At 42.6% G+C, this 22,242-nt stretch overlaps 2 protein-coding genes and 1 non-coding gene across 3 annotated transcripts; 1 reads left to right on the forward strand and 2 right to left on the reverse strand.

The window, feature by feature from the left end:
• Positions 1 to 149: 149 nt before the first annotated feature.
• LOC114438136 (protein kinase C-binding protein 1-like) lies at positions 150 to 13,973 on the reverse strand. Its single transcript, XM_028409275.1, is given in 22 exon segments — positions 150 to 1,313; positions 1,639 to 1,878; positions 1,988 to 2,066; positions 2,147 to 2,227; positions 2,363 to 2,508; positions 2,595 to 2,835; positions 2,838 to 3,043; positions 3,142 to 3,651; positions 3,847 to 4,014; positions 4,138 to 4,266; positions 4,374 to 4,849; positions 4,963 to 5,078; positions 5,185 to 5,262; positions 5,353 to 5,408; positions 5,503 to 5,590; positions 5,680 to 5,772; positions 5,915 to 6,028; positions 6,426 to 6,647; positions 7,958 to 8,121; positions 8,575 to 8,645; positions 13,460 to 13,695; positions 13,789 to 13,973. Coding segments are annotated over 21 exon segments (3,471 nt in total). The 5' UTR covers positions 13,474 to 13,695; positions 13,789 to 13,973; the 3' UTR covers positions 150 to 1,134.
• An 832-nt stretch (positions 13,974 to 14,805) lies between these two features.
• Positions 14,806 to 14,878, reverse strand: trnak-cuu (transfer RNA lysine (anticodon CUU)). Its single transcript has one exon. It is a non-coding gene; the product is annotated as a tRNA-Lys (tRNA).
• Positions 14,879 to 15,846: 968 nt separating this feature from the next.
• On the forward strand, positions 15,847 to 22,227 carry LOC114438882 (translocating chain-associated membrane protein 1-like 1). The gene is made up of 11 exons (XM_028410512.1): positions 15,847 to 16,244; positions 16,975 to 17,035; positions 17,128 to 17,246; positions 18,756 to 18,872; positions 18,974 to 19,032; positions 19,204 to 19,288; positions 20,130 to 20,200; positions 20,687 to 20,791; positions 20,899 to 21,042; positions 21,131 to 21,291; positions 21,372 to 22,227. Exons 1-11 carry the CDS (start codon positions 16,125 to 16,127, stop codon positions 21,443 to 21,445), a joined length of 1,116 nt encoding a protein of 371 aa, XP_028266313.1. The 5' UTR covers positions 15,847 to 16,124; the 3' UTR covers positions 21,446 to 22,227.
• The last annotated feature ends 15 nt before the right edge of the window (positions 22,228 to 22,242 follow it).

A 22,242-nucleotide genomic window follows, 5' to 3' on the forward strand; every position in this document is an offset into this window, starting at 1 on the left:
CGAGAAAAAAGAATCACCGTGGCGCCTGTGTATTGATCAACAGGCAAAGGATGACCAGCTGATCTTATTCACTGGTATTTTTATAGAAGTAGAACATCAAGTTTTTTTTACTCTCACTTTGAGGACAAATTAACCCATTACACACCATGTTGATAAGAGCATTTTTATTTTTTCTTCACGATTTCCATTTATTGTATGTACAATATGTAAACAAGAACGAGTCACAAGCTCAAAACAGACATGCTCACAGGAAATTATATCCAGCCAAAATGCAGCTTCTGCTTATGTCTACCCAGTTTCGTTAACAGTCTGACCAGGATTTCCATCAGTTTTTTTTGGGTAACCGCTCTGAGCTGACATTCATGTGAAGTCATTTATTTTCAAATAACTTTTTTTTAGACACATAGAAATGTGATTTCAATAAACATACTATAAAAACATATAACACTATAAATATTGTTCAGGTATCTTCTTACAAAATCTTTGTACAGTTTACATTTTTTAAGTCCTTTTTTTAATAAATCAGATATTTTTTAGGTAAGCCTATACAACATGGAACTACAATACAAAACTGGTATGAAACAAAAATGCCACCACTGACATGAGGAGGACACACTTGAAACTTTAGTTTTGAACTTGCATTACACAAAACATGTTGTTGACATGAAGCAGTTGTGTAGCTGAACGTTGCATAACTTAAAAAAAAGTCTGATGGCACCATTGTGAATGTGTGTATCCACTGCTGATTGCTTTGTTAAATGTTTTGTCTCGCAATATGGAGAACAATCAACAGCTGTGAAGTACTTAGGAGCAGCAATGAAGGTGAACTATGTAAAAAATATTTCTGTGTTGATAAAATCAGCGGTGGAAACGTGGTAACAGAGCTATAACATAAAGCTACAGTATGAAAACATACAAACTCACATCTTATTTCTCAAGACAGACTAGTTCCACGTGGTGACTCCAGCTGATGTAAAAACTGTGTACGTGGGGTGACTTGTAAAGAAAAAGTCCACCCAGCAGATGCACAAATGGGAATGAAAATCTCATTGTGATTCGTCACAGAGGTGCAGGTCTGCGAGCACCGAGTCTGAGGCCACGCCGGCCTCGAAAAATGTGCTTGTAGTGTAGCAGTTAGGTCACAGTAACACCAGCACTGTCCTTGCTTTTGTCCATATACGTGGGAGAATTGCTTTTGTCTGATAAGGATCCTGTGCCTGAGGACAGGGTCTGTGTGGGAGGAGAGAGGCCTGACGGTTTGGCTGAAGGGTCGGAGTTGGGCTCTGCTTCTGGTTCCTGCTGTGATGCTGAGGCTGGAAGAAGCAAAATACAACACATGAACACACACACTGTGTATACACAAGTGTATTTTTTGCTCATTTATATGTACTTAGTAATTCAATATTGTCTTATCGCTGTTATTAGGGAGGTTGATGGCACTTCCTGTTCATGCATACCTGACAAAGTTTACAAAGTTGCCTTAAATAAGTCAGTGTCAGCTGATATGAAAATGTATTTATTTCACTGATCTATTAGCCAATCACATCTCGATTGATCAACAACAGATGTTACTCTATCAGTTTGTTTATCGAAGAAAGGCTGGATTGCATCAACATCCCATAAGCATGGGTGTGGTACCTGACTGTGTGCAGGACTTCATGTGCTCTGGCCAGTGGGCTTGCTGGCAGGGATAGTCACAGTAGCTGGTATTCCAGCAGCAATAAAAGATGGCCTCCTTCCTGCAGTTGGCGCACCATTGCTTCTTTTTGGTCTCGTCCACCGCCTGCTGCTTTTCCAACTCCATCTGCTTTTTCACCTCGGCCACTAGTCGTTCCCGCTCCTGCTCCAGACTCTGCCTCATCTCTGCCATGGTCAGTTCTGCGTTTAGGTACAGACAGAAACGATTCATTTAAAAATCATCCCCAATAATATGATGTACCGGTAAAGACTGGCTACTGATGTACATTCCTGGATACACAAAACTTACCAAGATTGTGCTTCATCTCTGACAACTCCTGTTGATGCAGCCACTGGAGCTTCTCGATCTCTATCCTTAACCGACGAATCTGTGACAAAAATAAACAGCAATTATAATCTATTTAATTACAGCTACGGCACATAAGAACACTTATTACCCAGCGTTTACCTCTGCAATGGTGTTTCCTGATGTGCTTTTGGAAAGATCATTGTAGATTTCTGTCATTGTCCCCTTTATTGTGTCCATGATCTGCAAAGTTTGGCAAAAATATTGTGGTATTAAAATTAGGGTTCACAGTAATGACTTTATTCCACTGAAGTAAAACAGCCACTTAATTGTTAATGATAATGTGTGTGTTTTAACCGCAGGGCTGAGGATTCTTACTTTGCTTGTGTATTTAGCTATATCTGCGGCAACGTCTGCCGAGGCTGTCGGGATCTGCAAATCTGCTGATGCATAAGAAGAGCTGCCAGAAGTAACCTGGCCAGCTGATGATGAAGATGCACTTTGCGGTGGGTCTTTCTGTTGTCCTGCAGGAGATGAGGACAGAAACACTTAGAGAGAAATTATACATCTTTAAATATTTTGAGATGAGTAATCTGCCTAGTGTATTTACCTTTGACCGACTGTCTGGTTTGATATCGAGTACTTGAGGAGGAGCTCTGCTGCTGTGCCTGCAGCTGCTGTGGGCTGCGTGTTTGTGCAGCTGTCTGCTCTCCTTGCTGCTGCTGCTGCCTCTGCACCTTCTGCATGTGCCACTTCTGGGAGGATGTTTGAAACTTTGTTGGATTCCAAACCACTGCCCGCTGCACAGCCTGAGCTGTCTCTTTGGGCAGTAGGGGGCGCTGTTTCTTTACAGCTGCAGGTGCTGGGAGGTTGTTGTGGAGACTGGAGAGGGGGCACTGGTAGATCCAGTGGTAGTTGCAGTGGCACTGGGCTGACCAGACGCTGCAGTTGAAACGAGGTTAAGCGCTGCAGTGATAGAAGGTTGCAAGGCGTCTTTCAGGGTGGAGGCAGCTTCCCGTGCTGGTGCAGCTGGTGATGCTGCAGATGCAGGCAGTTTACCTGAGCACAGAAAATGTATGTGTATAGATAACATTTACAACCAATCCTGAGATAGAAGCCACACTGAGCATCACAGGAAAAAGTGTGTAAGGCCTCACCTTCTAACTTGACATTAGACTCTTTGAGAGTTTTGGCAGCAGAAGACCCCAGCTCTCTTCTCGCCCTCTTTGAGTCACGGCCTCCATGTTCATCCCCCAGATCAATCACCAGCTCTCTCTCAGAATCAGAGTCTTGCTCAGGTACTGATGCAGCAGCTGCTGCCTTGCCCTCCTCTGGGGTTTTGGGCTTGTCAGTAAGGGACTGAGATTGGGGTGTTCTGGGCTTGTCTTGGAGGTCCCGATCAGGGCCATTGCTCCCCTGCTTTTCTTTGAGAAGGGGTTCAGAGGTGGCTTTATCCCCTGTCCCTGAAAGTCCCTCCTTATTCTCCCCCTCTGTGCTTGGTTTGGGCCTTTTTCTCTCTGCTTTGTCCTTATCGTCCTGGGTGGAGCTCTTTGGCTTGTGTTCCTCATCGCTGAGGTACTCGCTGTCACTTGAGTCAGATTTGTCAGAGTCCTCAGAGTCACTGTGGTCCACATCTTTGTACACATCTTCAGAAATCTCATCAATCCCTGTGGATAGAATGTGAATCTTTCATTACAATGTGTTTCGTTATGTGTGGTTGGTAGACTGTTATCCATTCATATAGTCAGTAGCAATCACAATGCAATGATAGCACAAGTTTTAGAATAAACAGTGACAGTACTACCAGCAGACAACAGTAGCAGACAAAGGACAAACATAGCACATAGTGATGGTGTATGTACCGAGCTGTGCCTTGCAGCTTTCAATTGTCTTGTCCAGACTCCTGATGGGCCTCTTCGGGGTAGCAGGAGCTGTTGGCACTCCTTGTTGTTGCTGATGCTGCTGCTGTTGCTGCTGCTGTTGCACAGTCTCACTCAGCTCCTTCAGATCCATTTCAGCCTTTACTCGATCTGAAAGGATGAGTAGATGTTTGATTTAAGACAACATGATAGTGATGACAATATGTTGTCAGGGTAATATGATTATTACCCTTTGAGACTTTGTGTGTGTGCATTTGTGGTGTTGGTACTGACCAAGATTGAGATTAAGAATGCCACCTGTGCCTGTGGTCCTCTCCTGCTTGGGCACCAGTCCAGAGTTAAAGGGCTTCGGGCTGCCTGTCACACTGCCTGCAGGACCCATCTTCCCTGACACAGGAGATGCTGTAATTAAACGGTAAACAACCTTTGTTTTTCCGTTTTAAAAGGTGCAGAAAGAACGCTCCACACTCAATCAAGAAGGACTGATATAGATTTGAAAATGTATTTACCGGTACAGTCCATTGATTCTTCTCCAGTGCTGTAGTGGAAAGCAGGATTCCTGCTGGCCTTTTCCATTTCCTGCTCCCCATCAGACCCTGTGTGAACGGAGGAGTTGGTGCTCATCGGGGATCGGGGCATGTCTGTCATTGAGACTCGCCGACTCATACCACTAGGAGTGGAACTTTTGCTGAGGACCATCTTCGGTGATGCAGTTATGTCGAAGTTGAAGCGAAGTTTATCTGGTTTCTCTGTTTTCACTGTCCCAGCACTGGGATTGGAAGGGTCGATTAGCATTTGTAGCTGATTGTTGGGTGTGAAGGGGGTACGGAAAGGCGCGTAGTTGAAGACCCCACATTTCTTGCGAATGTTTTCCACATACACCTCCATCTCTTGCATGGCACTGTTGAAGATGCTCTTTGTTTTCTTAACAGAGAAAGGGATCTCTTTGGACATGAGGTAGCAGTTGTTGATGGGAACCCAGGCCCTGTGTAAAAAGGACAAAATAATTTAACAGTATTAAAAGCTAAAGATTTTGTTAAAAAAGAACTCCAATACAAGGAACCAGTGTCCTCTAGAGTCTCCAATGGTTCATCTCACCTGTCATGCTGCCCAAAGAAGCGTGCATCTACTTGCCCATCCTTTTCACGAAGTGCTTTCGCTGGCCAGAAAGGAAAGCCCTTCAGCTTAGCCCAAACCAGGGGGTGAGGTTGACTCTATTGGAGACAAATCAGCATAATAAAATTAAGTAGAAAGTTTAAATAAAAAAAAAAGAAAGAAAACATATTGAAGTTTGAATTAAAAGACAACGTAAAGTCTTACACATGGCTCACAAAACCAGTTGTCCCTTTTTTGGCATGATGACAGGTAGCACTCTGGACACACCTCAATCTCATTCATCTAAAAACCAAAATGAATACAGCAATTTTAATATAAGATGCATAAAGGAAAATGTTTTTTAACTATTATTATGTTGTTCAAGCCTCTTACCTCATGTTCACAGATCTTAACGATGACTTTCGCAGTTGCTGTTAATTTGTGATTACCTAAAAAAAAGTTAACACGTAATTAAAATAGTGTTTTTTATTTTTTATACAAACACTTCAATGGTTCAATAACATATATATTAAAGTGGCCTACCTCCATTATAGATGATGCAGTTGTGTAAGATCCATTTCATATCAGCAAGAAATGCTTCAGTGCAGCCATACATTTTCTTTTTGACATTCTATTTAAAGAGAGGAAACCAATCAATTGAGATATAAACATCTGACCATGTTCTATTCTGGCCATAAAAAGTAAGATAAATATCAGTACCTTCTCCAAAGTACACAAGTCCATGGGGTGAAATATGTACTCTGCATAATCTGGGTGCTGTTCCAGAGACACTGGCTTCTGAAAAGGCTCAGTCTGCTCAGTTTAAAAAAACAAAACAAAACAAAACACATGCATAAGCTAAGATTTGGATAGTTTGTTTCCTGCTTATACTTCCAGGACCTTTGTGTTTGAATACCAAACACATTCTTGTAAATGATTATAAGGCACCTCTTACCCCAGGCTGTTTAATTTTTTGGAGTGCAAATTTTAGCAAATAGGAGAGCTGGTCTATCGTCAGCATTGTCATCGCCTTGCTCTGGGTTTCAATGCATTCAGCAACTGTTATTTTCTGCAACAAAAACAAATTAATTATTAATGCCATTATAAGATAAACACAAACAAAGGGAATGATCATGGATACTAATTATTTTTTGTTGATTTAGTGTGTTAATAGTCAATTTAATTTATGTTTTAAAAACTTTTTTTGTCAGATTATAAGCAGATTATAAGGCCTAGACATTAGTCATTAAATATGCCTCAGACAGTGTGAGCTAATGGTTAAGCTTGCAGGGGTGTGACACCTTGTCATAGTCTGCAGGTTTCTGGTTTAACCCCAGACTACAAAAGGTGAAGTTCACCTGTCTTGTTTCTCATCTCAGGACAAATCTGCCCATGACACAGTGTGACACCCCTTTTTTGTCAAGCTGTGTACACGCACACACATACACATGTCTTCAGCGAGATACCTCACACTCTGGACAGAACCAGTCGCCCTCGGGCTCGGCTGGTAGTTTGAGGCACTTGGCGTGGTACACCCTGGGGCAGAGCTCACAGCAGAGCACCTGGCCCTCGCGGTGGCACAGCCAGCAGTAGAAGTCATTCCTGCCGTCCTGTGGTACAACATCAACAGGGTCTGTGGTGAGTGCTGGCTGCTTCATATAGTAAAAGGGACCATGTCTTAGCTCTGACTGAAATGCAGGCAAGAGAAACAGGGGGGAGGTTTCAAAAAACACGCAAGGAACACAAAAAGGTGCAGTGCAACAAAAACAAGGTGGCTGCAAGGTGGGATAAGCAGGGTAGACAGCATCAAGGGCAATACACACTATAAAATCCAACCCAGGCGTGATTTAAACAAACAAGTAAATTACCCCAAAACCTAGCCACATAACAGCATCAACTGAAATCAAAACTAACCAGACGGGTTTAGAGTGTGAGCAACGGCACAGGCTACCCTTCACCTGAGAGTAAAACACAATGCATGGTGTGGTTCTCTGGACAGATACTACATTAGTGGCTGAATAGAAACTGATCTATTTACTTCCGCACCTCAAATCATCTTAATCCCACACTATTAAGAGTTTAAACGCAAACATAAAGTTTACTGCTAGCATAAGCAAACTTAGGTCATAAACCTGTCAAAATACTATGTAGTAAAGGCAATCTGTCTATCCATGCAATGTTTAATATGAGACTAAGGGAGTATCACTCAAGACCACAATGCCAAACTCCAAAGTACAGCAACCCAATCCAACATAAATTAATTTTTGTGGTTGTTGTTTTAAAGCAGTCAAAAAATTTGACCATGCATTAGTGACACAAAAGCAAACATACGAAAGGCGTACAATCTACCTTACAAAAGGTTACGCCCACATGGTCAAATTTAAATCGGTGTTCTCAGAGGCATTATGGTACATTTTAAACAAAAGACCCTGATCTGGAATTAAGAAATTTAGGAATGAGCGGCGAGATTAGAGTGAAAATGATAAGCAACCCCTGCTTTGTTGATATTTTGTATAGTTGTAGTCCTGGTCCTTCCAGGTTTCCTATTAGAGCAATAAAAGACTGCTGTCTGTACTTTTGTACTTTTTGTTTGACCTTGACACAAACGAGGCCTTCCTCACAGCTGTCTGTACTGTCAGTTTTATCTTCTTGGTCTTTAGGGAAAGACCACTGTCATCAGTCCACATTTTGGCTAGGCTAATTGTTTGAGGGACAGACCCCCTCCCCTGCAGGTTTCTGGGGATCTGCCTGACCTTCTAACTAGTGTAGTGCAAAGGTTATAAAATAATTTAGCTTTAAATTGTCCAAATCTTTGTTCTACTTAAGTATTTTCCAGAGCATGTCATTTGTCCAACACCATTAATGCTTTTCCTGTGATGCTGTAACTTTACTCCATTCCCTTTGCTGCCTTTCCAACCTGCCGCTTTGGCATGACGCTTTGGCCGTGCCACCTTTGACAACACACCAGATTTCTAAATAAGCCCACTACAGTCCTTACCTGGTCTTTGTTGTTACTGTTTACAGCCCCTGGCTTCTTCTTTTTCTTTAGGGGGCTGGGGGAGGTGTCTGAGGGAGAGTGTCCATTGGAGGAATGGGTGGGACTCGACACCTTTCGCTTCTGTGGTGCTGCTTGTCGATCTGCAGACCCTGGTGGATCAGGGACTGGATGGATGAAAAGATAACAGGAGGCATCAATCACCATAATCAAGTCCAACATGTTACACAAGCTTAGGATTAAAAGACAGGTCCTTTGATAAATAGTAAATGTGACACACCTCACATTCTAATAGCCCAATGTGAAACCAAAGGAGGAAGTGCACTTTCATAGAATTTAAATGTAACGTTAAGCTTCTTCTTTTTGTAAGTAAAAGCATTACAATCTAATACAAACATCAATTAATTTACCATGTTACATGTAACGCTATACATATACATATAAATGCTGGATGACTCTTTTTACACTGAACTAAAATGTGTTGATTCCCTGACGCACAGTTTTTGCAGTCTGAAAGACCAACAAGGTGCACTGGACTCATACAACCTCTACGTCCTCCGACACAAATCTGTCTAAGATATTGGACTCTTAACATTAAGTACTTGGCCTAAGAGACTTACCCTTGGATCGCACGGATGCATCCATCCCCTCTACCACATCAGACTCTGTCTTTATCTCCTCCTCAGCCAGACTGCAGAGCACCGACAACAGGAGCACACGGAAACACAGAAACAGAGGCAAACACAAAGTCAGAAAGGCTGTTCAGAAACCACATCAGCATAACAGTAAACAAGTGGAACACCACCTAAGGCACCCAGGCCCCAGAGGATCTGTCAATAGGGACTCTGCTGGTTTCCATTGTTATTAGTTTCATTTGATTGCACCACATCTCTGACTTTGAGGTGTGATGTTCAAATCCTTTCCATATTATCAGTGACAATCGAGTCTGAAAAAATGTTCTTTATGTTCTAAGAGGGAGAATGGTAACAATCACCATGGCAACACTGCTCTCTGCTAAGTTGATATTCACAACAACACATCGGGCCATTTAGCCAACGTTAGCCTGCACCCTCATCCTTCAAGAGACGTAGGAGCTGTGAGGTTTTACTCCAACTAAACCCTGACTTTTACCTTGTGCTTTGTTATGACAACTCATGAGCAGACCTGCAGTAACCACAAACCCAGAGGGAGATGATCCATAAACTGAAGGGACAGCCTCTCGTGGTGATAAACAAGAGACATTTCTGATACCTCTTAAGCCCCTTCAGTGACAACAGGGTTACCCCAAAGGACTTTTGGCCAATTCATGGAGTCAAATAGCAAGAGATCTGTCTAATAAACCATCCATAATCGAACTATTTTTGGCTTTCACTATACCATCCATTTGTTTCTCAAACCAAAACATGGACCTCTTACGTTTCGTCTTATGAATCAATCCAAAAAGTGAGAATACAACACACACGTAGCACAGGAAAAGCCAGATAATGCTAGTCTTTGCTCCTGCGAAGCATCTCATTTCCTCTGAGGAAAAAAGAAAGATGAGAATAAAAGGGGGTCTGGCGATAAATGAAGGTCTTTGAGTATTTGGCTCCTCCTTTGTCAGAGCAACAGAGGGCCTGGTTCCAAGGATGTATCCTTTATTCACAAGCCCAAAGAAGAAAAACCCTCCCAAGGACCCCTGACAGGTCACACACTTGACCAGTCCATAGCTTTGGCTGCAGCTCTGGTTTCCAGCTAAGCTGATGGGTATTCAGGCTACGACTCAAAGGTCAACCACATTTGTGGGATAAAGCTCTTTTTTCCCTGTTCTGAACCTAAAGGAATGCTCTTCATGTCCCCTCCTCCATTCTTAAAGAGACATTCCACATACAGTTGATCAAATGTCAGATCCCTGATAGCAGGCACAGGTTAAAATGCATTTTCCTGTGGGGGTTCTATGAATAACATGCAAGATAAGATGTGATCATATTAGCTACTTTAAAGGCAACCTGAATGTTTCCTCCATATTCTATGGGTTTAACACTGATTAAAGATCTTCCTTCTCCCAAACAAACTGCATAATGACTTAATAAACACAATTCACGTTCTTCAGCTGTTCAGTGTGGCAATCAGATAGCTTATCAAGCTGACATGTCACAGAAGAAAAGCATCAGAATTGTTGACAAGCCTGAGTTGTTCTTTTTAAAATATGGCATATGGATATCTTGTTTCAGCCTGCCAACAGACTCACACACACACACACGCCCCAACCCCTCCAGGGCCTTCCTGTTCCGGACTGGGTGAACAAACGAGGCCCACATGAAAATAAGACAACGTTAGCCAAGTCACTCTGCTGCATGTACCACAGCCCTGAAAACAGAACACTCGCCATCAGCAGTCGGTTCTGAGCTGCAGAAAAAAGTGCCTCAGCCCTAATACATACATGCTTAATACAAATTACAATGCTGCAACTGCCAGGAAGACAGGATGATCACTGGCAAAAAAAGTATGATTATCCAAAGGACTTTCTCACATCAGGAGCTATGATCCACAAGGAGTTAGGCAGATAAATCCTCAGCAGATTATGAGATATATTCCAGAGAGAGACCAGGTTCAAGAAAACATACACAGTATTCCACTCTGCAAGTATTGTAGTACCTGATGGACAAAAAGGAAACAACACTGAGTCAGTGCCTTTAGATTCCACTCCTGTGAGAGACGAGCAGGGTTCTCTCGTCACAGAAAATGGAGGCCACAGCTTGCTCCCCTCCCCCCTCTCCCCCATCCCCCACTCCGAGGCTCAGACTCAGGCACTGGCACATCCATGCAGGAGGACCAGAGAGAGATCTGTGGAGATTACAGTCCCAACAATTTTAAAATATCACAGCTATGTCAGGACAAACCTTCATGGCCAATCGAAGAGAAACGAGAAAAGAGAGGGAGACACGGGAAAATCCAGCAGAGTGAGAAGCACTCATCAGTTTTTTTTATGGCTTCGATCTTTGCTTCCCTCCTTCCCTGTGAACACTGCTGTCATAGAATAATTAGATTCCATTTACAGCAAAGAGAAACCAACACCGCAAAACCCCCGTCAGATTCTTGAAAAGCTGGTTTATATAGAATATGTCTGCTTTTACACATTAACCCGGAAACAATATCTGATCTATGTCTCTCTTTGGACATCCAGAAAAGCCATTCAGTGCAAACATGAAATTTTACTGGAACTCTGCCGTTCGAAACACTTGGGATTCGCATCATTCACAGGAAAACATCATGCATAAAACCCAGGAGAGATTATTAGGTTTTCTAATATGCCAAGATTGAGTTTTCACAACAATCGCATGCAGACAAATGAAGAAATGCCTCCCATAAATGTTTCCTGTCAGCAACGAAAGACAAAAACAGGAGATGTATATTACATTTTATGAAATGCAAATTTAACATTACAAGCACGACTGCCAACACTTCCAAGCAAATATAGTATATTACTATTCCACGCAGTATGTTCTGTATAAAAGAAAGATTTGACCTGGATTTTACATAAGGCTGTAAAGGGTGAATCAAAGATGGCTGTGGAATTTTCCAGAAGGCCCTTGCTCTCCCTGCTGCTCTCCCTCTGATTGTCAATCTTTAACCTCAACTGCAGCTGCAATTGGCTGGAGGGCCAACAGGGTGGAACATTATTGGTCGGCTGTGCTGTGCCACACAGATCACAGCGTGCAGGCTCCCCTCTTCCTTATAAAAAGCATTTTTGCTGCAATGCAGAGATTTCCCCCCGCATTAGATGGTTCATTTTCTTCCAGTTTAACATGCCCTTCTTCATTATGACAGAATAAAGCAGATGGGGTGTTTTGTTTGTTGTTTTTGTTTTTAAAAAAAGGGCCTTTTGGGAGATTATGTATAATGTACAACTCAACGGCTGTGCTGTCCAACTTCAGCCTGTTTTCAGTGCTGCACTGAGAGAGAGGCCCTAAAGCATACAAGATGTCACACATTACTGACGTATCTAATGGTTATAATATGACATGCTCAATCATGCACTGTAGTAAAAGGTTTTGCTTTTGGTTTGGGGCTTAGAGAGTGAAATAGTTGTAATCTTGCGAAGGGAACTACTGATTGTAGTGTTACTTTTGGCTGTGATTTAAAAAAAATAAAAATTCTGTTTCGCCCATGCAGCTGCAGATGTGCTACATGACATAATACAATGCACATAATATGCATCTATGCTCTGAAAAATATCTGACATGTTACATTTGTTCCTTAGCAGCGTAGTGTTTTTGTACCTTGTGATTCTAATTGTTTTTAGATGTGTGTATTTCCTTTCTATATAATGCAAATAATTATTTCTGTAGCATACTAACATACCTGTGTTGCCTTTCTGTGGATCCTGTACAGAATCCTTAGTAAATATATTATAAAAACCTGTTGTTTCGTATATGTGTATCAAATTACACTTCTGTGCTATGTGTACAAAGACAACAGAGCAAACAAAAGTTCAACACATGTTAAATACTCCTCACATGAAAACAAAAAAATCCTGTTAGGCTGGTGCTGTTTCCCTGCCCTGCTGTCTGATCAATGAAGAGACGGCTACAGTTCTCCCAAGAAGAGCTCTCTGAACACAAAATGGCCACTGTCTGTGAGAGTGGAGGAAGCAGTTTCACAACAGTGCTCTGGAGTCGCATAATGCCAGGGGCAGTAAACTCAGGGCCTGTGACTCTTTATAAAGATAAGCTGTGTTTTCTTTAACACTGCACTGTAGCATTTTTATTTATGGAAATTAGACAGGAAAAATGTGGAATGTTTGTTTAATGTGGGCTTGTCCCCTGAGCAGTATGGAGCGTAGATACTGCAGCCTCTGTACGGTTGTCTTCACTGTATACCAGTTTATCTTATGCATATTTAACACATACTTAAAAAACACAATGTATTAGCCAGAGAACCAGTATTCTGTTATGCCCTGGACTCCCTGCCCTCCTAACAAACACATCTGTTGCCCCCTGCGTCTATTCCCCGGCCTGGCATGAGACACAAGAAAACACCACAGAGCCAATCCACTTACAAAGGGTACATAATGCCCCCCCCCCCCCCCCCCCCCCACCTCCTCGTCCACTGCCCATCCCCCATTCTTTTTCTGCCAGCCTACAACACAGGACTACCACTACAGAAAGGACATGTGGGTGCCATTTTTAAATCCAACTCTCTTTTGCATTATAAAAAGGAAAAGGATTTGCCATGGTCCACTCTGCCTCCTGTATGGCAGCCTGGTTGTCGGGGCACCCATGTGACCCTGAGACATAGAGAGAGAGCAAGGGTGAGAGTCGTTACCCAACCCCCCACCTTCAGCACAGTAGAGCACAGAGAGGCCTGATCGAGGCCTCCAATCCACCCCAGCTCCTCCTCCTCCTGCACACTAAACTGTCTTTAAGGTGTGCACATTGATCATTAGAATCCAACAGTCACCACAATAACAAGAAGGAAGCCATGTTGTTATCAGAAGGCTGAGATAAAAAAGACAGAGCTTACCTCTGTGGATGCATGGCTGCCTGACACACTGTTATGTCAACACTTATAAAACATGGAGGACACTCTCAGCCCTCAGCCGAGGAAGGCTCCGCTCTTCAGGCAAGGCGATCAGGCCCCAGTGATGTTAGCCTGATCCTGACTGGTCGCTTTCCTCACAGGCACGATACAAGGCCGCGCCTGATTGGCCGAAATGTTTCCTGAGTAATTATCTTTGTTCAGTGCAGGCAGGGGCAGCACTGTGAGAGTCAGAGACAGGGGAAGAAAAATAAGCACAGAAGTAGGTCTGAAACCACAAAATAATGTCATTAATATGAGGATTTTTCACATACAAACCCTTCTCAACAGTGTTTGGAAGCCTCCCAGTGTAGAATCTGTCGGCAGTTGTCTTAGTTTAAGGCTTTAGAAGTAGAAATGGCAGCATGTAGAGTGCTGGGAGCAGGACACCATGGCTTCTCTGCACAAGCCTCCATCTTTAATGTGGAGAGGGCCTTTGTGTAAACTCCTCCCTCCCTTTTGGCAGTTTCTAGAGAAATGAGAGGCTATAGCTCTTCACATATTTGGCAATTTAGCCTGTAAAAAAAAGAATATCAGCAGCTAAAATGGGAAATTTGTATTGAATTTCTAATGTAACATTTACTGTCGTTAGTGTAGTAACCTTGATATATGTGATACTATGACCCCATGACAGCTATCTAAAATTACAAATATATATCCAGGCTGTTGTGTAGGAAACTGTAGTAAAATTAAATCAAATATGCATGTCCCCTTCTCCATTAAAAAAAGGAATACTACAGATTAAATATTAATCTGTATAAACCATCAGGTCTTGTTGCCCTTTAGCAGCTTAATTATACATGGCTAAATATTCTGTAATTAAACAACTCTGTCCCTTGCCAAGCAATCCAAGATGGCAAAAAAAACAATCTTAGAAACGTGTATAATTTGCTTTGGTATTTTGTGCTGCTGTTATTCAGTGTAATGTCTGTTTCCTTTATTGCTCTACAAACGTAAAGGCTTTCCCAAACATGCTATTCCACACAGCTTTTCTAACGACAGATGGTTTAACTTCCTATGAGCGCTGTGTTTTTCAGCAGCGGAGACCTTGCATGAGACGCCTTCACCCTGACCAGCGTTTCCTCTCTCACTGTCATTGACATATGCGTACGAGGGTTGGAAAGTACATAATATAATCGCTCAGTATAGTTTATTAAAACGTACTTATATAGTCTATGGCCTATAATTTACTAAAGAGAAACCGTGCAGTGCTGAAGAACAGAACATCTCCACGTATCTTCGCAGAGGCCTGTTTACTCAAACCGAGAAACGAGTCAGAAAAGAAAAAGCTTCGCCCAACGTGGGGCTCGAACCCACGACCCTGAGATTAAGAGTCTCATGCTCTACCGACTGAGCTAGCCGGGCTAGCTGTGCTACACCACCACTCAAATCAGACACGGAGGGTGGGGCTGGAGTTGATTTGGTTTTAGTCTCATACTGACCTCTAGCGGTTTTAAACTCACACTGTAACGTGTTGAGAACATGCTAGTACAAACGTTATTTAACGGTCGAAATGTCGAAAAGGTCCCGTGAAAGTCGGAGAACACGAACAAGGCACAAATAACAATTTAGCGAATATAGTATGTTGAAAAAGTTGGCCGTTACTAACTTCGATAAACAATTTAGATGGCGGTCTTATTAATAGAAAAAAAGATGGCCGTCTTAATTAGTGACTTAACTGGTAGCTAGCAAGAGACACCTGATGGTGGTTGGGTTTGCATGCATGCAACATTTTTTTTTTTTTGGGGGGGGGGGGGGTACTTTGGACACCGTTAAATGTAGAAATATACATTACAACTATAATTCAGAGAAAACACCGCCTGTCATTGATATTTAAAAAGCTTCATACCTGGTTATTCGTTTTTCGTTTAGCCGTTATGAACGGGAGCGCTGATGGAGCGACGTCACAGGTTTAACTTCCGGTCACCTTATATTTTATAAGAAGAAGAAATTCAACAGGAAGGTGGAAAAATGCAGAAGAAGAAGAAGTATTGTGATAATAGATTCAAACAGAAAGCAACAGCTAATACAAATGAAATGTTTTACAGTAAGTATAAAAATATCCATAGATATAGTCTAATGTGAAAATAATGAAATACAGATTTATGCCAAAACATTTCGTGATGAATTTAACTTTTTCAGCATGGCCACATCAAGGTACCAGGACATACACTTACACTTAAGCACTCACTGTAAATATACATTTGAATAAAATAAAAAAAGGATGACACTCTGAGTTTAGGAGCTTCTCATACGTGAGGTACGTGAAGGCACCACGGGCCCGGGTTCTCCTTCTACGTCAATGATACTGGGCGGTTCATGAATGGGGTTTTGAAGTGGGAGGGCCCGTCATCTGACTTCACCAGGCTGGGGGAAAGTGGGTGTTGTGCTGTGGTGTTTTGGTGAAGCATCTTCATGACTGTTTTTAAACACATGAGCAGCGGTTCACCGTGTTCCCGGACTGCAGCGGAGCAGAGCAGCGGTAGCATCCATCTGTTGAGACGTGCAGGCCAGCAGCAGCAGCAGCAGGGGAAGCTAGCTGCTCCAACCCCGCTAGACTCAGTAACGGCAGCTCGGAGCCAGAGGAGTGCCAGAGTGGTGTCGTTGAGCCATGGGGTTCCGCAAGAAGAACAAGAGCCCTCCGGTGCTGAGCCATGAGTTTGTGATCCAGAATCACGCCGATATGGTGTCGTGCCTGGCCATGATTATCCTCCTCGGTCTGATGTTTGAGGTACTGTGTTTCCTGTAGTTAGCTGAGTGATGCTAGCTGATGCTAACTGTCGTTAGCTGACATGACAGCAGCACAGGGCGCTAGCGTGTCTTTCTCCTCCCCTTCTCATGTGTCTCACTGATTGCCAAAGAAGACGGTGAGGAAGCCCACCGCCACATCTAACAGGTCATTTTACCAGCTGCTAATCCGCTGCCTCCGTAGCTAACGCTACATGTTTGTGGCCTGTGGCAAGATAAGGCTAAATGAATCTCTGTGTGCTGCACCTTTGCTTCCCAGCCCCCTTGCCTCGGCAGTCATGATGACTTTTACACAGCCACATTTGAATGAAACTAGATACTAGATCCTCCTAATGACTGGTCCCCACCCAATCCCAATCCCAATCCCCATACTGTGGAAATGCACCTCCCTTTTTTTAGTCAGATGTGTCTTCATGAGCCTGATCTGTGAGGTGTTTTGCTGCAGAATTATGAACACCTAAACTGAAGGCAAAAAGGGGAAGCTCAGGATTCATTCCAACACAAAGGGAGCCATTATGAACAGAGACTCCTGGGAGCCCCTGCAGGCACCTCCAGGAGGTCTCCAGACCCCAATTATGTAAATGAGTGACACTGCAGCTCTCACTCATGATGTACATTCATGAAGTGACTGAATGTTGTGCACTCCTGACAGAGACAGACTTAATGCATGTGACAGGTTTGATTACACAGTGAAGTTTGTTTTTTTTCTCCAGGTCACAGCTAAATTTGCCATCATGTTCATCACAGTCCAGTACAACGTAACTCAACTTCTTGGTGAGATTGTATTCTGTCTGATATTAGCCACACGTGGTTTTATTACCCTGCCTTTTGTTTCAGGCCTGTTTCTCATCTGTCTTTTGTTACAGATGAGAAAAGTGAGCCGGTGAACCTTTATCAGTACGGCCCAAAAGATGTGGCCACTGTGTTTTTCTACCTGCTGATCGCAGTCATCCTTCATGCCTTGATACAAGAATATATTCTCGATGTGAGTACAGCATCTGTTTTGAGTAAAATTCCCATCAGGGAACTCCTGAGTCATCTTTAGTGTATGTGAAACCGGTGGTGTTTTTGGTGGTTTTGGGTCCATCTGTACACCTGTGTGTGTGTGTGTGTGTGTGTGCTCTGAAACATTATTGTCATGTCTCACCTGAGATCTGAGGTGTTGATGGTTTCTCTAGACAACACAGGGGGACAAGGCGCTCATCTAGTGATGCGACAAACACAAATCATTCAACAACCCTCCTGCACTCTTGCTATCGCCTAAAACAAACCAACCAAATCCATTGCTCTTCAGTGGTCTGTGACCAGACAGTGTTATCCATTAGCTTGATGTGAGTCCACTTCTACCTTCTTCATGTTGGACTGAGGGCAGGTTAGATAATGCATTGAATCACGGTCCCATCTTGTGGTAAAAAGAGGTATTACATGGTGCATGTTGGATTTTTTTGTAGATGTCTGATGTTCCAGTGGTGTCCGACTCATTTTAGCCGATGTATGCACATATTTCTTCTTCCTATAACATGTTAAGATAAATAATGAATTTTTTTATCTGTGTAAACCCTTTCATAATTGCAGCATTTGTTTTTTTCTGTTTATGTAACTAGAATTTATAATGAAGCAGCAGTGACTGTGATAACTCGATAACACGGATGTTATATGGTTTTTACCTTGTGCTATTTGAATGAATGAATAATTTTTATTTTTGTTTTTTTCAATACAGTACAATTACAAAATACGATTACACAATTCATCTCAAAACCAAAAAAAGGGAATAGGCTGAAGCATCGAGCTTATTTTTGCCTGATCACCCCAAAACGTCAGCCAAACATAGATTTTACTGAATTAAATCACATACATCATTTACCTTTCGGTTTTCCTTTTACATTTCCTTGTAGTTATCAGTTAACTTATATTTTAAAGATTTTCTGAACTTTAACAAAGAACTGCTTGTTTTGAAATGGTCTTCAAGCTCATTCCACAGTTTTGTGCCTAAAACAGAAACAGAAACATCTACTCTGACATCAGTTCTTACTTTAAGTCTCTCAAAAATAAATAAACCTCTTATTATTAATTATAATGCCCAGCTCTGATTTTAAATAACTTTTGTAGGCTAAACAGAAGATTTTTGTTCATGGCACGAAATGGTATTTCCAATGTTTTTAAATATACAATGTCCATCAATCTTAAAGCATTGGATTCCACAAAGAGCTTATGAGTATGTTCCCAGTATGAGGTTAATGATTCTTATTGAAGCTTCACTATTGGATCAATAATTGTTTTACCAAATTTCCCCAAATTTCTGCACAATATGACCTGTATGGTAACACCAGTGATGAGTACAAGATAACCAGACATTTCTTGCTTAATTCATTTCTAACTCTATAGATCATGCCCATAGCTTTAGATAGCTTACTTTTGGTATATTCTATATGTGGTTTCCAACAAAGTGTGTGGTCTATTGTAACTCCTAAGAACTTATCTTTTCTTTTTTCAGAAAATGAACAGGAGGTTGCACCTGTCAAAAACCAAACACAGCAAGTTCAATGAGTCCGGACAGCTCGCAGCCTTCTACCTGTTTTCCTTCATCTGGGGCTGCAGCATCCTAACAGCAGTATGAAGCTCCAGAGACTTATCACAGATACACACTCTGTCCCTGACTGCGTTACTCTTCATCTAATACTCTGTCTCTGTCCTTTTTTTTTTGTCTGACAGGAGGACTTTGCAACAAATCCTACTTTCTTATGGGAGGGTTACCCGCACACTCACATGGTGTATGTAAAGTTAATGCACTCACGACACGCTCAGCACATTTTTTACATGCTAAGTGTTGTTTAGCATCTTCTGTTGTAGCCGTGTAGATAATGCTGCTCCCTACAGGGTTTGACTTACAAAGCTTTCATTGTCTAGTGTTGTCCTAGTATTAACTCAGATGTTTTTTGTAGTTTTCAGGTCAAATTCTTCTACATTTGCCAAATTGCCTATTGGCTCCATGCACTTCCTGAGCTGTACTTTCAAAAAGTACGAAAGGTAAGGTTCTCGTCCTTCGACAGTCAGACAGTAAAGTGTCTCTTAAGTTTGTGTGCATTTGTCTTTATGTCTTTGTCAGTTAAAATTAGGGATGTCCCAATCCGATCACGTGATCGGAAATCGGGCGTGATTTCAGATTCGATCGGAATCGGACATTACCTCCCGATCAGGACTCGGATATATATTTATTAGGGCTGTCAAAGTCAACGCTTTCTGTGCAGGGTGGCTTTGTGTCCTGTAGCGCAGAGATATGACAGCTGCTTTTGGTGCGACGGGTTTCTATAGAAAGTATCGGATCGGGACTCGGTATCGGCAGATACTCAAAATCAAATGACTCGGACTCGGACTCGAGGGCAAAAAAAAACCTGATCGGGACATGCCTAGTTAAAATCCTTGCACTCATGAATCAGCTAAAGCCTCCGACACACATAGGTACTTAAAACTGTTGTGCTTCTGCTGTGCTGCTTAAAGACGAGCCTTAGCAGGTTAAGAAGAAGGCCCTATCATTTATTAATGCTCCTCCTCATTCGTTTCTTTGAAAAACCACATTGATTTGAGGTTCGCTGAATAATTCATGTGAGCGAGGATCTTTAGCTGTTTTGTCGATATCAATTGTGTGCATACATAATTTCAGAGTGCGTTGCAGCCAAGTAGATGTCACAGCTTCATTTGCATAGAGAGTGTATCATTATTTCAAGGCTGCGGTGTGGTTAGCAGGCCCAGGCTCCATTATGAGGGTTACACACTGTGAGGAAAAGGTCCAAAGTGCCACACAAAACATGTTTCATGTTGCTATTTGAGATAAACTAAACTCTCCTCCTTTCCTTTGTTTTTTGTACAGGAGGACATCCCCCGCCAGCTGTATTACATTTGCCTTTATGTTGTCCACATCACTGGTGCCTACGTCTTAAAGTAAGTCAAATAATTCCATTAGCTTTGCAGTAAGTTCAGGGGTGAGGGGTTAGTTAAGGGTGCTCCCTCTCACAAAGGGGTTTGTGATTGCGACTGCTCCGTAGAATCATGCAGCTCCGTCACGATCACGTCTTGGCCTTTTAGGGTCTCCTCGTCTCTCTGCCATGTTTGAATTCACCAGCCCACCTCCTCACCATTGCTGTAAGAAGGAGATTTCCACCATGTCCTTGTGGCCCTTCTTGTTATTAAGACCTTGACACCGAGGCAGCGGAGCCAGCATCCTCACACAGTGCTATTACCAAACACAGAAATGCCACAAAAGTGATTAACTTTCTGCATAATCAGTCTGCTTCAGAGCTGTGGAACTCACACGGTTCCTCTGATAACCCTGCATTTATTATACAGTGCTTTCTGTGGCTGATATTTCTGTCTTCACATCCTGAGCTGGTCTTTGTCTGTCTCCCTCTCCATGTTCTGTGTGTTTAGCCTCCACCGACTGGGCCTGGTGCTGCTGGTCCCTCACTACCTGGTGGAGCTTCTGTTCCATGCATCACGCCTCTTCTACTTCAGTGATGAGAACAAGCAAAAAGGGTATCATTTTCTTTTCTTTTGTTCCCTTTGCTCTTCGTATTTGTGTGGGTGTTAGTAACTTCTTGATCTGAGCAACTTGGTGCAACCTGCTTATTCTTTCCTTCCAGTTTTACCCTGTGGGCGCTGCTTTTTGTCATCGCCCGCCTCCTCACCCTCACACTCTCAGTCCTGACGTTTGGCTTCGGCCTGCCCCGTACAGAAAACCAGGGCTTTTCTCTAGCAGAAGGCAACTTCAATGTGCTCACCGTAAGGTAGGCGTAGACGACACTATCATTTTCCTTTTTTTAAATAATGTATCTCACTTTAGACAATTTCAATAACCAGCATCCTGTCTGTCAGGATGACCTGCCTGGCAGCCATCTGCCTCACACAGGCCTGGATGATGTGGAAATTCATTAACTTCCAGTTGAAGAAATGGAGAGAGCACAGCCAGAACCAAGCCTCGAAGAAGAAGGCGGTCAGCCCCAAGAGCAAACCTAACAAACGAGAACCAACACGGGGTGAGGACTCACCTGTCTGTCTCTTCGTTGCTTATCGATAAAAGATCAAGTTAAAACAGGCACGTGTGTCTTTTTTTCAGGAGGCGCCGCAAACGGAGTCGTCAAGTCTGACGATAAAACGTCACCACGGGCGAGAAAAGCCAAAGCGTCATAGAGGCGGAGGAGACAAAGAAAATGAGTGAGGAAGTTCTGACAGTGTGACATTATGTCTTTACACAACTTCAGCTTTTCTGTCTACTGCTCTCCAAAACAAATGTTTAAGCGCACTAAGAAAACCTTACGTAACTCTCCCGGTGGGGTGGAAGCTCCTTTCTGAAAGAAGTTCAGTGTTATTGTCTGCGCAAAGTGTTTATTATTCATTTGGGTCTGCTGCAGATGGGAGACGTTGGCACGGCGGTGCTGGGTTTGATGCTTTAACGGGATGGATTTAGCTCCTCAAAGTGTCCTTTTGTGTAAAACGATGATCACTCCTCGGGTACTTCAGTATATAATTTGACAATATATCTTCACAGTACCTTAAAAAGCCAATTCTGACTTCAGGGGCGACATATTATAAGACTTATCGTACAGATTAACTGTACAGAGCGTCATTTGAAGTTTTAGCCTTGTTTTTTTTTTTTTTTTTTTTTTTTTTAAATCGAGGATGAATAAAGTATTTATCTATCTTAACAGGCCGCTGGCTCACGTCCCATAATAAAGCCTTTTATTGCAGCACTTCAGTGTTCTGCTGTTGTCAGGAAAACATCCTAAATGAAAGGCGTATTTGTGCTGCTTTGGTGTTTGGCATAGCTTCAGCCAGAAAATGTGAAGCTTGTACTTAAAGGTAGGGTGGGAGATTGTGAAAACTCAGTGAGAGTCAGCCAGATTTGGAAAGTAAACACACGCCCCTTTCTCTCGGAGCTCACCCTGAAGCCACGCCTCCCAACCAGTCTGTGACTTCGGCCATCATGC

This window comes from Parambassis ranga, chromosome 7, assembly GCF_900634625.1.
Source record: "Parambassis ranga chromosome 7, fParRan2.1, whole genome shotgun sequence".
In the NCBI taxonomy this organism is placed as follows: Eukaryota; Metazoa; Chordata; class Actinopteri; family Ambassidae; genus Parambassis; species Parambassis ranga.

Bases quoted from the DNA above. Each gene is read 5' to 3' on its own strand.
- LOC114438882 (XM_028410512.1), top strand. From the start codon at position 16,125: ATGGGGTTCCGCAAGAAGAACAAGAGCCCTCCGGTGCTGAGCCATGAG. The intron at 21,043-21,130 runs GTAGGCGTAGAC...CCTGTCTGTCAG, and splicing joins TTCAATGTGCTCACCGTAAG to GATGACCTGCCTGGCAGCCA. The intron at 21,292-21,371 runs GTGAGGACTCAC...TCTTTTTTTCAG, and splicing joins CAAACGAGAACCAACACGGG to GAGGCGCCGCAAACGGAGTC.